Here is a 17,500-nt window from a genome sequence, read left to right as displayed (position 1 = left end):
TTTGGCATGCAGCACCTCCACCGGTGCCTCGCTTGGTAGCGGCAGGGTCATCCGCTGCAGACCACTGTTCTAAAATGTTTCGCGCCCTTAGCCCAGTACATCTCCCGGTGGAGGGGCAGTGAACAGGGACGTCTCCGCGCGCCACCCCCTACAACTAGCATTCTTAGGTTGTGCCTGTTCCCCAATGCTATACTTCCCGCCATTTCAGCCAGAGCCAACATTTTGGATAGGGCAATTTGCACGTGTAAGAGCTTACCTCTGCTGTGGGGAAGAGAGGCACGGCAAACTGCAGCAGCCCCTGGATCTGAATCTGCATGGTGGTCAGAGACCTCTGGAAGACCGTCAGCGTCTGAAAACAAGAGAGAAATGTCACTTTAAAATATAGACTCCCACAAAGGATTTCCGAGTACAATTATGAAACCTTAGCTGTTTGGATGGAGAAATATCATAGCTAAAATGCATTTGGCCAGATCAATGGTAAATCAAGGGTAAAACTTAGTTATAAAACATATACACGGAAGTAGTAAACTATATAAAACATATACAATGAAGTAGTAAACTATACACACATCAGGTTTTGTGTGTCAGAGCATTATTTATCTAATTGTATTATCTTGTATTGAGTCATTTTATGCGCAGCTTGGTCCATATTTTCAGTGTCTTCTGTTTCTCCATCAGGGGTGGGGAACCTTTTTCATTCGAAGGGCCACTTCAAATTACTCAGAGGGCCGTAAAAGTCCTCCGAGGGCCAGACTATGAACACAAACCAGGATTTCCCCCTGCACTTCAGGCCTACATTGAAGGCAGCCACCTTTAAAACAGACCTTACCTTCTATAGGTCCTCTGAATAAAACTTAATCGAATTGCAAATGTATTTTTTAAGATTTCTTTACAAAATATGCCATTTTTCATGTGAAGCTGCATGACATGTGTAAAGCCGGATCAAACCGCACTCTCGATTAAAAGGTGCCAAACATAAACAAAAACTGTGTAAAATTGAAAGAAAAATGTCTGCACACTTAAATCCCCTTTGTGTTCTTTTTAATAGGCCAAGCTTTCGGTCTGCATGACATTAAAATTATCTCGGGGGCCGGATAAAGCGGCCTCAAGGGCCGCAAACAGCCCTCCAGACATAGATTCCCCACCCCTACATCAACTACACTACATTAACCCTCAGCTTTCCCCTCTGAGGAAGATGTAGTAGAGAGGTTCAGTTCCAGCAGGAGCCAACAGAGGGAGCCACTCCACCAGAAAATATCAGCATGGCCGTACACAATTGACAGGAGGCAAAAAAGCCCACGTCTCCTACTATTACTAATCTGCCAACTCCCTTGCTGGAAATGTCCTGAGGCATTTGTTTTAAAGACCTTGAAGAATAACGGGGAAAAAAATCATCTACCATGGTGTGAGCCAAAAGAAAATGCAGAACACTTAAATTCTGTATAAATACATTTCTGGGCACATGCTACATATCTATCCTTTCCATTCCAAATATACCCACCGATTCCAAGTATGAATAGTACGCACGCACGCACGCACGCACGCACACACACACACACACAGACTTCTGTGATTATCAGCTTGACATAGTGTGTATTGTGTGTTTTTTGGCATAGTCAACGTGGACATTCCTACCTAATGTAGAGCACATGGTTTGGGGGCATTCTTTACATATTCACACAGATGCACAGATACTATGGCACTGTCATGGCAACCCAGTGACCCTAACAGTCGCGAATTAGCTCATCTTCGTCAAGTCCAATTACACATTCATACTTAATTTGAACCATGTGCCTTAAATGTTAGTTGCAAATGGTCTATTCGCCTTTGAATTGGTACATTTGGCATAAATATGTTAAGTAATTCCCTGTCAATTGCAATATTTTTTTCTATCAGGGACCCCAACTGTAACAGATAAAAATCTGCAACTGAGTCAGAGATAAAGACAGCTATGCATGACAATAGCAAATGGTATAACAATGGTAATGTCAAGGTAAAATTGCCTCTCTCCTCTGCTATAGTCCAGAGGCACAATGACTGAATTATACATAATTAACTTTTGGATCGCTGCCATCTGCTAATAAATTAATTCATCACAGAGATTTAAAAGCAATCTCCCTCAGATGTTTCCGTATCAACCAGCTGATAAGGCTTTGCAATTCATGAGTCAGAAAAATGTGTTGGTTGGTAATAACTATCGCCCGAGAGACCCAACATGGATTGAATGAACAATGTGTGAACTTTTGCCTCTTCAATGAAAATGCTTGTCTTGTGTCTTTTATTGTTTGGAGACACTCTGATGCGTGGTAAAACACTACAACGGACTGTGTAGGCACGACATTTCACACCATTGTACACTTCTACCTCAGAACTACCTTGGCACAGCATGTCTTATACAAAAAAACCTATACATGAAACTAATACATGAAATTTACAGAGTGATTCAATACCTATTCACCCTTTATATAAATTTGTTGTTACCAGTATGGTAATGACCAAGTCGTGTTGCATTAGTAAAGGGCCTGTGCTGTGTCATAGTATTGTAGTGCTATGGTAGTTACATTTCATTGATTAATACAGCGTGCCACTGGAGGTACGGCGCACATTAAGGGGCTACAGTACAGTGCTGGATAAGGAATAAGAAATGGACACCATGTGTCCTTTACTGCATCACACACGCTTTGGGCAATTGCAGGCCGAAACATTTTAATTTGTCCTACTATGAACTAGCACAGTTAAATTAAAAGCTTTTTTAATGAAGATGAAGAGTGCCTTGGATTTTTTTCAAAACATCTCAAAGTTACGTTTAACCAAAGAGCACCTTCGCACCACTAAACAGAACGCCGAAGCCCTCTGACCTGGTTCTACAGTATATCACGAAAGTGAATACACCCCTCAGAGTTTTGCAGATTTTTGAGTATATCTTTTCATAGGAAAGCATTACAGAAATGTAACTTTGACACAATGATTAGTGACCTTTTAACAACATATTTAACCGCTTAAATTTCTTGTTCACTCAGAAAAAAACTAAATACAGCCATTAATGTTTGAACATGTACTCACAAAAGTGAGTACACCCCAGATTAAAATCCGGTAGAGAAGGGGCTATGTTGGCTCGAATCGTCTCGAAATGAAACAAAATGAAAAGGGATGACAAGGGAGGTCATCAGTGTGCATTTCAACCTTTCTTTGCATTGAACTTTTACATTTTGAGTCTGCATCTGGCTTAAAGGGACAGTTTGGTCAATTTCAACATGCAGTTGTATTGCTCACGCTACCCTTGACTTGTCAGTACCTGGTGATGCCACATTTTTCGGCTCAGCCCTTTCCGAGATATGAGCAATTCTAATGGGGGCAGCGTTTGTTTACATTTTTAAAAAATGAAACATAGGCCAACTCCAAATATTTTCCCAAAAGGTACTGCTGTTTGCTAGTTGTCTGCTGATGTTTTATAACCTTTTGGATGTTTTTGGGAATAAATAAAAATGTTTTTTTGAAATGTAAACAAAGAGCTGCCCCCATTACAATGACCAGGATCTCGGAAACGGCTGAAGAAAAAAAAAAAAAAAAATCTCAGGCACTGACAAGTCCAGGGTAGTGTGAGCATTACAACTGCATGTTGAAATTGACCAAACTGTCCCTTTAAATAGATTGGTGTGAGATTTGAATGCAATCCTATGGAGAATATCATGATCTGCTTCAGTAGTCACAGTGCATGTTGACATGCATGTTTCTTTTAGGTGTATTTCAGATTGCCAATGTTGACAGCACTCATGCATCCCCAAACCATGTCAGTCCCACTACCATGCTTGGCTAGTGAGAGGATACACCTTTTTTGTAAAACTCACTTGTTTACCACTACACATGCTTGACACCATCTAAAGCAAATTTGTTTATCTTGGTCTCAAGAGAGATGAACAGACCAAGGATATGGATCACTGGAACCATGTCGTGTGATCTGAAGAGACCAAGATAAACAAATTTGCCTTAGATGGTGTCAAGCATGTGTGGTGGTAAACAAGTGAGTTTTACAAAAAAGGTGTATCCTCTCACTAGCCAAGCATGGTAGTGGTACTGACATGGTTTGGGGATGCATGAATGCTGTCAACATTGGCAATCTGAAATACACCTAAAAGAAACATGCATGTCAACATGCACTGTGACTACTGAAGCAGATCATGATATTCTCCATAGGATTGCATTCAAATCTCACACCAATCTATTTAAGCCAGATGCAGACTCAACATTTAAAAGTTCAATGCAAAGAAAGGTTGAAACGCACACTGATGACCTCCCTTTTCATCCCTTTTCATTTCGTGACGATTCGAGCCAACACAGCCCCTTCTCTACCGGATTCTAATCTGGGGTGTACTCACTTTTGTGAGTACATGTTCAAACATTAATGGCTGTATTTAGTTTTTTTCTGAGTGAACAAGAAATTTAAGCGGTTAAATATGTTGTTAAAAGGTCACTAATCATTGTGTCAAAGTTACATTTCTGTAATGCTTTCCTATGAAAAGATATACTCAAAAATCTGCAAAACTCTGAGGGGTGTATTCACTTTCGTGATATACTGTACATCTTCTTTGTCAAGGTAAGGGCAATGTTAAAGAGACACTGTGCAGGAAATGGTCAAAAAAGGTACTGCAACTATGCTGTTCATTGAAATTGGGCCGCCTATTGCCACATTTGATCTTTACATGAAAGTTTACTAAGTAATAAACAAATATTTTCTAGTATGGTGCAAGCACAGTCATTTTTGCAGCTAAAAATGGCTATTTTTGGAAATTCAAAATGGCGGACCATGGAGAAGATCCCAATTTTCATGTATGAAAAGTGCAAATTTTCCAGTCATAATGAATACTTAGAATTGATGGTGGTGGTAAGTATTCATGAAAAAGGTAGTGAATGGGCAGCATGAATTCTGGAAATAAACAACTAAAAATCTCACACAGTGTCCCTTTAAGATCACCAGCACATTAAAACACCTTGGATTTCCCATGGAAGTCGCATGGTACAGTATGTGCATGGATTTTTTTGTGAAAAAAGGTTCACACGCACTTTTCTTCTTTAAGTTGTTCTCTTCTTTTTATTTATGCATTAGCCTGATGACGTTTCAACCTTGTGGTCAGGACTGGCCCAAGCCTTTATGGGGCCCTAAGCAAAAATTCATCTGGGGCCCCCATACTCGATATATAGTGGGTTCTGTTTCATTCATCGTAGTAAATGGCACATGAGTAAAAAATATGGCTTGGGAAACTAGAGGACAATTCATTTCTTCTTGGAACTTCGCTTCTCGCAGGGGGCCCTGGTGGCTTGGGGGCCCTAAGCCACAGCATAGTTTGCTTATGCCTCGGGTCGGCCCTGCTTGTGGTCTTCCTCAGATTCCAGTATGGAAGGGGAAAAAATAAGCGCCGCCTACTGTAGACTTTCCATATACGGTAGGCCTACAATGTTTGTTATCTTGCACTATGCATTATATTTGCCGTATAAGTTATAACACTTTTTTCAAAACTTCACTTTGTGAAGTGTCGTGTATTTCTTTTTTATATGTGGAGTCTTGTGTATTATGTGAGGACAGGGTGTTGGGTAATTTCATCCAATGGATGAACAGGAACCAAATTGGAACAGGGTGATCCTGGCTGGAAGCGTCTGAAAAGCCCAAAGGGGAGGCAGTGGTATTTACAGACACTACTGTCTGCCATCATTTTTTAGTGCTTGGCCTCTCTCGCAGTGCTCTTTCTTTTTACAGCCAGTGAGGACATATCCACAGCCATCGCTGTTGCTATAGCCCACTACCCAGGCTCCGCCTTAGTGGTGATGCAACGCCTTTGGCTCAGCTACACTCGCTAAGTCCAGGAGCTCGTTCAGGTAGAATCTGGATCCCGCTACAGCGGGATCTCCACTTTGTTGGGAACTAATCAACTTTGAGCATTTCCAACCGTTCTGGGTAGAGGCTTGTTCAAAGCAGTGACGTTGTTTAAGCAGAGACGTTTTATTGGGCACTAAGAAATGTTTGGTTTAAACTTTGGCTCAGCCTGTCCTACCCTCGACCAGTAGAAAATCAAGGTAGGTGGGTCAACCATGCCGTTTAAGAATGTTAGTTGTTATGATCTGGGTCAGACCAAGTCTCGAAGAGATGTGAAATTCATGATGATAATCAGGCAAATAGCCCACTACATTGCAAATCATACTTATAACCACACTTTATCGTCTTACAATTCTTTCACTTTTAAGACCAATCCATTCATCCACCATCCACCCACCATCCTCTGTTGGGTCCCTTGTCTTTTTGCTCTGACAAGTACCTTGTTGCCAACGGCTTGGTACCTCTGGCGCCAAGGAGTTTTCACCAGAGTTTTCACCTGAGTTTATTTGTTGGTTTATGTGTTTGGTGGTTGGTTTACCAAGAAGCTTGCCCAAACAATGCATATCATCTGAATGCAGGGGCGTTGCCAGACCTATTTTACAGGGGCACATGCCTGGGTATTGATTTGCTGTGCCCCGGTATGAGTTTCACAAAAAAAACATGGAATTTAGCTCAACTGTAGCATGCAGAGTAATCTACGGAATGCGCACAAAATAGCGCACATGCACTACTTGCAATAATATAATTCATTTAAAACCTTTTTAAAATAAATAACAGCATTTTTTTTTAACTGGCACACTTTGCGTGTTCGCATTATGTGTCTGTGCCCTACTGTGCCCCTAGCATTAAGGGCCGTACACACACGTCGCTGCTAGTTACTCGCTCCGCGAATTAACTCAATAGAATGTCAATGTGTTCCAGCGAGACTAGCAGGCGAGTAGGCGAGTACTGTACAAGCGATGCGATGTGGGCGGATCCCGAGTTGAAAATATTTTATCTTCGAGCGAGGTGAGTAAGCGAGTAACCAATTGGAAGGCAGAGTTCGGTACTTCTTGCCTGTTCATTGGCAGTTAAAGCCGCGGGAACTTTCAGCGAACGTTCCATGAAAGAGAGGTGAGTAGGCGAGCAAGCGAGAAGCTAGTAAATAGCAGCGATGTGTGTGTACGGCCCTTTAGGTCAGTTGACGCTCCTGTCTGAATCTTTCAAAGTGTGTTGATATGTACCATGGCTTTTCCAGCTGATGCTTTTTAATGACGACGATTATCTGAGCAGGGTTGTGTTTCACGAAAGCATAGTTGCTCGCCAGTTAGCAACTTGGGTAGTTATAAAGTACAGTAGCTAACATAGTCAGCCGCTATGACTTGGAGAAATGCACCCCTGGTGTGAGTTTCTCAAAAGAGAAGTTGTTAGCCTGTTAGCAACTCCGGTAGTTGCCAATGGGAAAATGCATTGAAAACAACAAAGTAGCTAATGTAGTAAGCAACTTTGGTTTTGAGAAATGCACTCCTGGCTTGGCAGAGGCAATTGTGCAGTGTTCTTGCTGTTTTGTTACTTTGATTCTTTTTTTTCTTACCTTTTTTCTCATGAATTTTTAAATGTCAACCTCGACACTTATAGGTGACAATTTTTCAGATATTCACCGCATGGCAACGTTTATTTATGCATTTTTTCACCACAGATGTTAACACAACGCTGATAAGTAACACCTGTGAACTGTGAGTTTTCAACCATGACAACCTAAAGACATCTCAGTGAGAACAGCACTCTGTCATGTCTCAAGTCTGTAGCTATTCTGAGCAGGCTGTCAGGCAACCCCTGAAATATGTTAAAATAATTTTAAAAATCCAGACGTGAAGAGGAAACTAGCTCCCAGACTGCAAATAATGATCCACGTGAGATGACAGAGATGCATTTAGCATTTTGAGATGAACAAGGGAAAATGAGCAGAGAAGGATACATAAGAAGATAGAGGTTGAGACAGACAGACAGACAGACAGACAGACAGACAGACAGACAGACAGACAGACAGACAGACAGACAGACAGACGGACCGATCAAAAACCAAAGAGATACACATTAAACATTCTGAGATGAACAAGGGAAAAGGGGGAGAAAAAACACAATAAAGAGAGACAGAAGCACAGGCAGACACGCAGAAACAGAACCAAACCAAACAGACAAGGCAGACAGATAGGCACACAGACCGGCAGACAGACAGACAGACAGACAGACAGACAGACAGACAGACAGACAGACAGACAGACAGACAGACAGTCCACTGACGTAACAGACCGATGCAGACTGACAAGCCAGATAGTGGTAACTAGCATATGTGGGAGATTCCCATCTGATTGAACTGTTTGTTTTGTGTCTGTGTGTATGTGTATGTGTGGGTGTGTGTCTGCGTTTGTTAACTTGAGTTTGCCCCCCCCAAAAAAAATCCCGGCCGCCTTCTTGCTGTTTCTTGTTATCGTGATACTATCAACTGGGAGTGACAGGCGGCTCCGACCACTTTTCTATTGGGAGTTAATTAGGTTTCTATCTGAATGGTGGATGGGGTGAGAGGCAGAGAGAGGGTGGAGAGAGGGGGGAAGAGGTAGAGAGAGAGAGACAGACAGGAGATAAAGATGAAGAGATAGACCAGAAGAATTCTGAGGGGAGAACGCGTATGCATGGGGAGAGGAAGAGAAAAGGGGATAAAATAGACAGATATTGAGATAAGATAGACAATGCAGGCTAGAGATAAATATATATATATATTATTAGATATATATACGAGATATGCTGAAGTTGAGAACACTGCATGGAAAATGGACAGATTGAATTATGAAGATTGACGATGTACGCAGAACCTCTGATAGAAGATAGAGATGCAATATAGAGATATGCAGAAGATGGAGAAGAACCGCTGCATGGAAATGAAATTGAATAGCTACTATAACTTAGAGAGGAAAAGAGAAGGAAAACATGTACAAGGAGATATGAGATTGAGATATGAAGATTGACAATGTAGGATTTCTGTGAAGATAAGAGGTACAATAAAGACATATGCAGAAGATAAGCTTTGGTGACCCAATCGCGAGAGCACGAGTCACACGATATTCTGTTTCATGCGAAAACTCATTAGTTATCAATTTATTCCTCAATTTGTCTTCAGTCAAATATTGAATAAATGTTTAATGTATCACTTACATTTTGTTGCTTCTATTGTAGTTTAAATGCTTTTGAATTTATCCAACATTGGCTATATATGTTATTAAAATCAAACCCCTTAATATCAAGAGGGCTTCGCGACCCACTGTGGATCTTTGGTGACCCATAGGTTGGGTCCCGACCCATAGGTCGGGAACTACTGAGATGGACAATGTAGGATATAGATATACGAAATATGCAGAAGTTGAGAACACTGCATGGAAAATAGACAGATTGAGACAAAGACTGAGGGTGTAGGATTTCTGTGAATATAAAGATACAATACAAAAACGATATGCAGAAGATGGGAAGCATTGTAATGGAAATGGAAGTGAACAGCTACTATACCTTAGAGAGGAAAAGAGGAGACAAAAATGTACAGAGACTGAGATATGAAGACAGACAATGTAGGATAGAGATTTAGAAAGTAGCTATTGAGAAGAAGTTGAGGACACTGCAAGGAAAATATAAAAAGATATGCAGAAGATGGGAAGCATTGTAATGGAAATGGAAGTGAACAGCTACTATACCTTTCCTAGATGATATAGTAGTCTAGTGAGTGGGCGCTGTGGAGTGGAGGACAACAACACATGCATGGAAGAAGAAGGCATGCATGGGAAATAAAACAGGTTGTCCTTTGTTGGCTATGGAGTTCACCCATAGCGTTTTCAGGCCGACAGATAAACTATGCTGATGCCGCTTCCCACAACTTAACTTGAACTAACTGCCTATAAAAATTGACAGTTCGGGAAACGAAAAGTTGATTTGTGGCGCTAATTCAGTAGAACTTGGCGACAAACCTTAATGGCGAAATGGATGTCAGCAGGTAACACAGACCTGCAAACTCGTCAAAGAAAAAAAGGTGATGGTGTACAGCGGGGGTTCTATTTCTATTCACGTGGATGACCTAATTGGACAGGAAAAAGGTGACTGTCACCAAAAGGTGACGAGTTTGCAGGTATGTAACATCTGGGTAACAAGCGGTCACTTAAGGTAATAAAATGAACAATGTGGTATGAAAACGGGTCTTTCACTGTTAAACATGGAAGTTTCGAGTGTAACTGATGTGGGAACCAGCTCTGGCACCGCTGTTCTGACCGGCCTGAAAACAAACCCAGAGACAGATGGTTTGCTGAAATTCCATCTTCCATTTTTCTGCATAAACTTATTTCCTTAATTAAACGCAAACCCAAGACCTAGACATAATACTGAATCTCAGCAGATGGCTGGCCAACAGTATAATCATCTGTAGTCTGTGGGGCTATGCAAATAAATAGATGGAAATAAAAAACATCCCTTATGAAATAAAAGCTGCATTACTGTAAAACTAGTTTTTACCAAGCTACAATATTTTTCGGTCCAAAATATTGCATAATGCAGTTTTTTCCTAGTTTTTGCAGTACTGTATATTCACAATATTTTCATGTTCAAGATATTGTATTCATCACGTGAAAATGCAGAAATAATACAGCAAAACTACATCAAAACTGCAGTAGTTTAATCTTTCAAAAGGGATGACTTATCTTTCCACAACATGGAAGAAAGATAAGAAAACTGTGAGGAGACCATTTTTCAAGTAGGAAAAATTGGCATGTGACCTCTGATGTCATAAGAATGGTCATGAGAAAAAAACAGTTCCACATGAACCTATAGAACTCTTCAGAGTGGCCTCAGTGTTCTGACCTTGAGCCGTGACCTCGAAAACCTCGATAGAGACCTTCGAGACTTTGTTAGGGACTGACTAATTAGCTGGTAGCTTTAGTGGAATCAAGCGCTGCGCCAGGTGCTAGTGGCTTGGCTGAAAGCTAGCATGTGCTGGCCGTAGGGCTAGAGCAACAATTAGCTGGACATTAGAATGCAGTGTAGCTTAGCTGGGCTCATGGAAATGCATGAGCTAAAAGCAGCCGTGGGTGTGAGTTCAGGGGAGTAATGCAAATTGACCAACAGTGGGTTCGATGAGTTTGTTTGAGACTTACTAGTTATAGATTTAGGAGGAATATGGAGAGAGTTGAAAGATGAATGGAATGCAGAGAGAAAGAGAGAGAGAGAGAGAGAGAGAGAGAGAGAGAGAGAGAGAGAGAGAGAGAGAGAGAGAGAGACAGAGAGAGAGAGACAGAGAGACAGACAGACAGACAGACAGACAGAGAGAGAGAGAGAGAGAGAGAGAGAGAGAGAGAAAGAAAGACAGAGACTGAGACAGAGACTGAGACACACACTACCATGCACACATTACTTGACTCAGATGTATATTTACAGCACATACACTGCATACACATGTGTGCAGTTTTTTGTTTGACTATGGAGCTTCACTAAGGGTCGAAATGGCTGATTCAACGCACCCAGCAGTTCAGAGGGGCACCAAGAGGAAGGAGATACGGCTTTGGATGAGGGCCTACAATCACTTCGTTTCAGGAGGCCCAGGACTTTTCAGCACGACCCCTGACTGGACAGGAGGAGACATAGGGCCCGGGCATTTTTGGCTTAAAGGGGCCCCTCATAATTAGGGGGGCAGAACGGACTCACCAGTGGGCCCCACAGCCTCGTGGGCCCCTATTTTCAGAAATGTAAAAAAAAAAAGAGAGATTTTTTGTTTTTTACAATTCTGAAAATAGGGGCCCATGAGGGTGCGGGAAATGCCCGCTATGCCAGACGGCCAGTACAGCCCTGGCACGGCCCCTGAATGTGGGCAGGTGGCTCATGGACTGCTAGGTCTTGTGCTACACTTTTACTCCACTCGTTCTGCACACTCTTCCTTCTCGCTACAGAGCCAATGTCATGTCAACGAGTGCACAGTAATGGGAGCTGAACCCATAGGCCAGAAATGTAGAACACAGAGGGTTTTTATTTTTTACAATTCTTCTGTCCTTCTCTCTCTCTCTCTCTCTCTCTCTCTCTCTCTCTCTCTCTCTCTCTCTCCCTCTCTCTCTCTCCCTCTCTCTCTCTCCCTCTCTCTCTCTCTCTCTCTCTCTCTCTCTCCCTCTCTCTTGTCTGACCTAAAAAGCTAAGCGAGGAGTGAAGAGAGGAAGGGACTGAAACAGAGAATGAGAATGAGAGAGAGAGGAGGAGACTGAGAGAGAGAGAGAGAGAGAGAGAGAGAGAGAGAGAGAGAGAGAGAGAGAGAGAGAGAGAGAGAGTAGGGCACTACAAAAGGAAAGGAAGTGAGAAGAACAACAAGCGCAGATTGCAAGGAGGAAAAGGCCTTCTAAAATTAGAGTCTTTGTGGCTGAGTGTGTGTGTGTGTGTGTGTGTGTGTGTGTGTGTGTGTGTGTGTGTGTGTGTGTGTGTGTGTGTGTGTGTATGTGTGTGTGTGTGTGTGTGTGTGTGTGTCTGTGTGTGTGTGTGTGTGTGTGTGTGTCTGTATGTGTGTGTGTGTGCGCGCGTGTGTGTGCGTTAGAGACTGTTAGAGAGTTAGAGTGCACACACACGAGAGAGAGAGAGAGAGTGGGAGAGAGAGAGAGAGAGACAGAGAGATAGAGAGACAGAGAGAGAGAGAGGGGGGGGGAGGAGAAAGAGCAAAAGTGCATGCAGAAGTGTAAACTGAACTTACCTGTTGAAAGGGGTTGGTAATAGTCTGACTGCAGTATATGTAGTAATGCACAATATCTGTAAATGATAGTGATAGAGTGGAAGATGGAGAGAGATAAGAACGTAGAGACAGAAGATCAGAGAACAATTAGCAAAAAAAAGTTAACACTGCAACAATAAAAATATTCCACATAGTGAAAATATTACGATAAGGTCAAACTATTAAGAGATGCATTCCTATGACTTTTCTGCTACTAAGCTTACTTGTCATACACCCAATTTCGTGTGTGTGTGTGTGTGTGTGTACGTGCGTGCGTGCGCGCATGCGTGTGTGTGTGCGTGCGTGCGTGCGTGCGTGCGTGCGTGCGTGTGCGTGCGTGTGTGTGTGTGCGCGCATGTGTGTGTGTGCTAATTAACTCACCCGAGTTGATAAATTCCCTGGTCTGGTTCATGATGACCTTATCTGGCACCACACAGAAGTCACTTGTACCCTGAAAAAGAAGAAGAAGGAGAAGACAACCAGCTCCATTAATTACTAACATGAAGGCAAACCTAACTAGACTGCCTGTGCAGTCGCCTTCGACTGCTTAAGGTATATCCCCGAAACGCGACGCTTCCAGTCCCCCATCATTCCTACCACTCCCGTCCACCATTTCGTAAACGTATATGATACATACAGACGTGACATGACGTGCATTGGCTTAAAACCAAACGACTATTGTGAAAATGAAGCAAAAATGGGGCAAATGGTAATACTGTTTTAATGGTTCAGTGGATATACCACATTAGGTACAGTGTAATAACCAGTGTAACAATATTTAATACAATGTAATTTTTTTACTTACATCATGTGTTTGTGCGTAAGTGGTATTACATGGTATTGCATATTGTTACACTGGTATTATACTATATTACATGGTATTGCATACTGTTACACTCGTTATTACACTGTACCTGATATTGCATATTGTTACACTGGTATTACACTAGTATTACATGGTATTAAATATTGTTACATTGGTTATTACACTGTACCTAATATGGTAGATTCACTGAAATGGTGAACCATAAAATAAGGTGCTACCGGGCAAATCAATCCACCCAGTCAGAAGTTATGGGCCAAATGAAAATTCCGCCATTTTGAAAGTGTTGTCTTCCAAACTCGAATCAGTTCATGAACCTACCCTACAGCATTCACACACAAAATCTGGGACAAATCCATCCACCCGGTCAGTAGTTATGGGCCAAAGAATAATTCGGCCATCTTGAATTCAGCCATCTTGAAAGTGTTGACCTCCAAACTCGAATCAGTTCATGAACCTACCCTAGAGCATTTACACACCAAATCTGGGACAAATCCACCCGGTCAGAAGTTATGGACCAAACAAAAATTCGGCCATCTTAAATTCAGCCATCTTGAAAGTGTTGACCTCCCAACTCGACCCTAGAGCATTCACACACCAAATCTGGGACAAATCCATCCACCCGGTCAGAAGTTATGGACCAAACAAAAATTCGGCCATCTTGAATTCAGCCATCTTGAAAGTGTTGACCTCCAAACTCGAATCAGTTCATGAACCTGCCCTAGAGCATTCACCCAAAAAATCTGGGACAAATCCAAACATCCGTTCAAAAGTTATCGCGTTAACACGAAAGACCTTACGCGGCGGCGGACGCGGCGGCGGACGCGGCGGACGCGGCGGACGCGGCGGACGCGGCGGCGGCGCACGCAAAACCATTACATCCCCGACGCTCCGCGTTTCGGGGATATAATGACCCGCGCATACTCTCTCTCACACACACATACACACACGCACACATACAGTGAAAGAAAGTGAAAGCCCATTGGGAAACTCCAACTCCCATTGTCATTGTGATTCAGCACACAAGTGAACACTGCACACTGCACACAACGAAATTGCATTTAAGCCTCACCCGTGCAAGGGGGCAGCCCTCAGTGGCGCCCCATGGGGAGCAGTGCGGTGGGACGGTACCATGCTCAGGGTACCTCAGTCATGGAGGAGGATGGGGGAGAGCACTGGTTGATTACTCCCCCCACCAACCTGGCGGGTCGGGAGTCGAACCGGCAACCTCTGGGATGCAAGTGTGACGCCCTAACCGCTCACCCATGACTGCCCCAATACTGTACTATATTCACACACACAGTCACACACACACCATATGAACTCACGACTGTAATATTAAATAAAATGGAAAGAACATATAACATGTAACCAGTGGTGTAGTCTACGTAGAACATATAACATGTAACCAGTGGTGTAGTCTACGTAGAACATATAACATGTAACCAGTGGTGTAGTCTACGTAGAACATATAACATGTAACCAGTGGTGTAGTCTACGTAGAACATGAAACATGTAACCAGTGGTGTAGTCTACGTAGAACATGAAACATGTAACCAGTGGTGTAGTCTACGTAGAACATATAACATGTAACCAGTGGTGTAGTCTACGTAGAACGCAGGTATACGGAGTATACCCACTTCTACATTTTAGGGGCTTCAGTATACCCACTTAAAATTGATTGATCCATTATTTAGAATAGCATAAATATATACAGTATACCCCCTTCCAAAAATGTCCGAATATACACTATACCCACTTCAAAAAAAGTAGACTACACCGCTGCATGTAACGGATAATAAACATTTAACAGACATATTTGGCAAGTAGAGCATGTAAAGGGAAGTCTAGACAACGGTTGTAAGACAGCTTACTTAAATTGCTCTGAAAAATATGTTCTTAAAAGGACCCAAAAAAGGCTTAAAGTAAAACCCTTATCCTAACTTACCTTTTTATATTACCTAAACAACTGTTGACTAAACAACTAAATATCTGACTATAGTGAGATTTACTTCGACCTAACTCTCTAGCCCACCTTGCTTTATGAGAAAAAGACTCAAAAGGGCTAAAAAAGGACAAAAAAGGCTAGAAATAAAAACCCTACCTTACCATACTATTACCGGTACCTAACCAACTATTGACAAAACTACGTAAATATCGGACTAGTCAGATACTCTCTCTGACCTGACTGACTCCTTGTTTTATGGGGAAAGGACTAAAAAAAAGTCTAAAAAGGACAAAAAAGCCTAAAAATAAAACCCTTACCTTTTTATAATACCACACCAACTATTGATTAAAGCTAAACTAAACTATTGACTGGCTAACCACCCTGACTGACGCCTTGCTTATCCGTTATCATTATGCATCCTGAGTTATTATTTGTTTGTGGCGAGACACAGAAAGCTTCCACGTAATCATTAACACACCCGCCAAAAATTACCTCATTACAAATGAATTCACCCCCTCAATTTCCTATTGTACGCACAAACACAAAAATGTGCAGTCACTGAAAACATTCTCTCTCTCTCTCTCTCTCTCTCTCTCTCTCTCTCTCTCTCTCTCTGTGTCTCTCTCTCTCTCTGTCTCTCTCTCTCTCTCTCTCTCACACACACACACACACACACACACACACACACACACACACACACACACACACACACACACACACACACACACACACACACACACACACACAAACAGACACACACACACACACACACACAAACAAATGCAGGCTCAGAGAAACAAATTACCAAGCTCCTTTCGTCCCGGTCCTCGTGCATAAAATTGGTGGGATTGATGAATATTTCATCCAGTTCAGCCAGAGAGAGTAGAGAGAGAGAGGTTCCATTGGCCCATTGTTTCCTGGTTCTATTATGCCCCCCCTTAGGTAGACCTAGGCAGACCTAAGGACTGTTCTATTCATTGTAGGAGCATTATGACACGGCCCTTTAGGCAGACCGGAACCTTGTCGCGTTAGGTGCCCATAGAAACCTATTATGTTGGCATATCTCTATAGAATATCTCTGGTTCAGCTTGTCTGCTCTGCTTGGCGCCTAATTACCTTCATTTCAGCTGCATCTCTCAGCTCGTTACGACAGCCCCTCGTCACTCGACACCATGGGTGCGTTTAAATATGCAGACTTCTGTCCTCCACTTGTGCTTGTGGCCTTGCATTTGCTGATGCCCCGCCTCCGTGGAGAAAACAATGAAGTTTCTCTACTGTCAGCCTAGCTGAAACAATGTTGGGGGACTGTTCCTCATTCACCATCCCGATTGCAAATGAGGAAATTGCATTAGAATTGTGATTTTGCAAGATATTGAATTAATTTTCTGTCGTTGGTGACATCATCATGAGGACACAAGCAGGCAAGTGAGCAAGGGAGGACGGGAGTCTGCATATTGGAATCCACCCCCTGCCTCATGTTACCACAAAATGACTATCAAGCTTCTCGACCCATGTTATCTTCCTATGGCCGCCGTGTTAATGAGCATCACACAAACAGATACTATACACACGTACAGTACTGTAGAACACAGTTTGCAGCAGCCTTTAGGGCAGTGGTTCCTAAACTGGGGGGCCGGGACCCGAAAGGGGGGTCACGGAGGTACTGCAGTGGGGTCGTGGACTAAAGGGACTGTTTGGATAAAACCTTAAATATATGCTTTTATAACCTCTCCATGCATTGTTAGTAACAATGTTTGCTTGAGTGGGTAATAAATGTAGGCTATTTACTTTTCCTGTGATATACATTCAAGTTTAGCACAAAAAAAAATGTTTTTGCATTTGGAAAATGGGAGGTGCGGGTCGCGAAAATAATATTTCATCCTGCTTTTGGAGATGCTGTCTGAGGTTGCCATTGCTCTTCTGCTTCCAGTACACATGCAGTATGCTGTAAATTAGTACAAGTGTGAGTATGACTGTCAACTGAAGACTTCGATTAACCCCTTAATGCAGAGCCTATGTTATAACACTGCTGTTACCAAAATTATAGTGGCTATGTCTTAATGTTACTTAAAGTGTACCTCCGGGATTTTGGACACCAGGCCT

General features: G+C 42.4%; 1 protein-coding gene across 1 annotated transcript in view; it reads right to left on the bottom strand.

The window, feature by feature from the left end:
* ttyh2 (tweety family member 2) overlaps positions 1-17,500 on the bottom strand; it is a 254,092-nt gene that overhangs the window by 11,717 nt on the left and 224,875 nt on the right. The window contains exons 7-9 of the mRNA XM_063221370.1: positions 13,008-13,077; positions 12,609-12,664; positions 257-349 (exon numbers count right to left, since the gene is read on the bottom strand). Coding sequence (XP_063077440.1) covers positions 257-349; positions 12,609-12,664; positions 13,008-13,077 — 219 coding nt within the window. The remainder of the gene's footprint in view (positions 1-256; positions 350-12,608; positions 12,665-13,007; positions 13,078-17,500) is intronic.

The sequence above is a fragment of the Engraulis encrasicolus genome, chromosome 17 (assembly GCF_034702125.1).
Source record: "Engraulis encrasicolus isolate BLACKSEA-1 chromosome 17, IST_EnEncr_1.0, whole genome shotgun sequence".
In the NCBI taxonomy this organism is placed as follows: Eukaryota; Metazoa; Chordata; class Actinopteri; order Clupeiformes; family Engraulidae; genus Engraulis; species Engraulis encrasicolus.
Note: the sequence above shows the minus strand (reverse complement) of the source record. Positions and strands in the feature narration are given on the sequence as shown.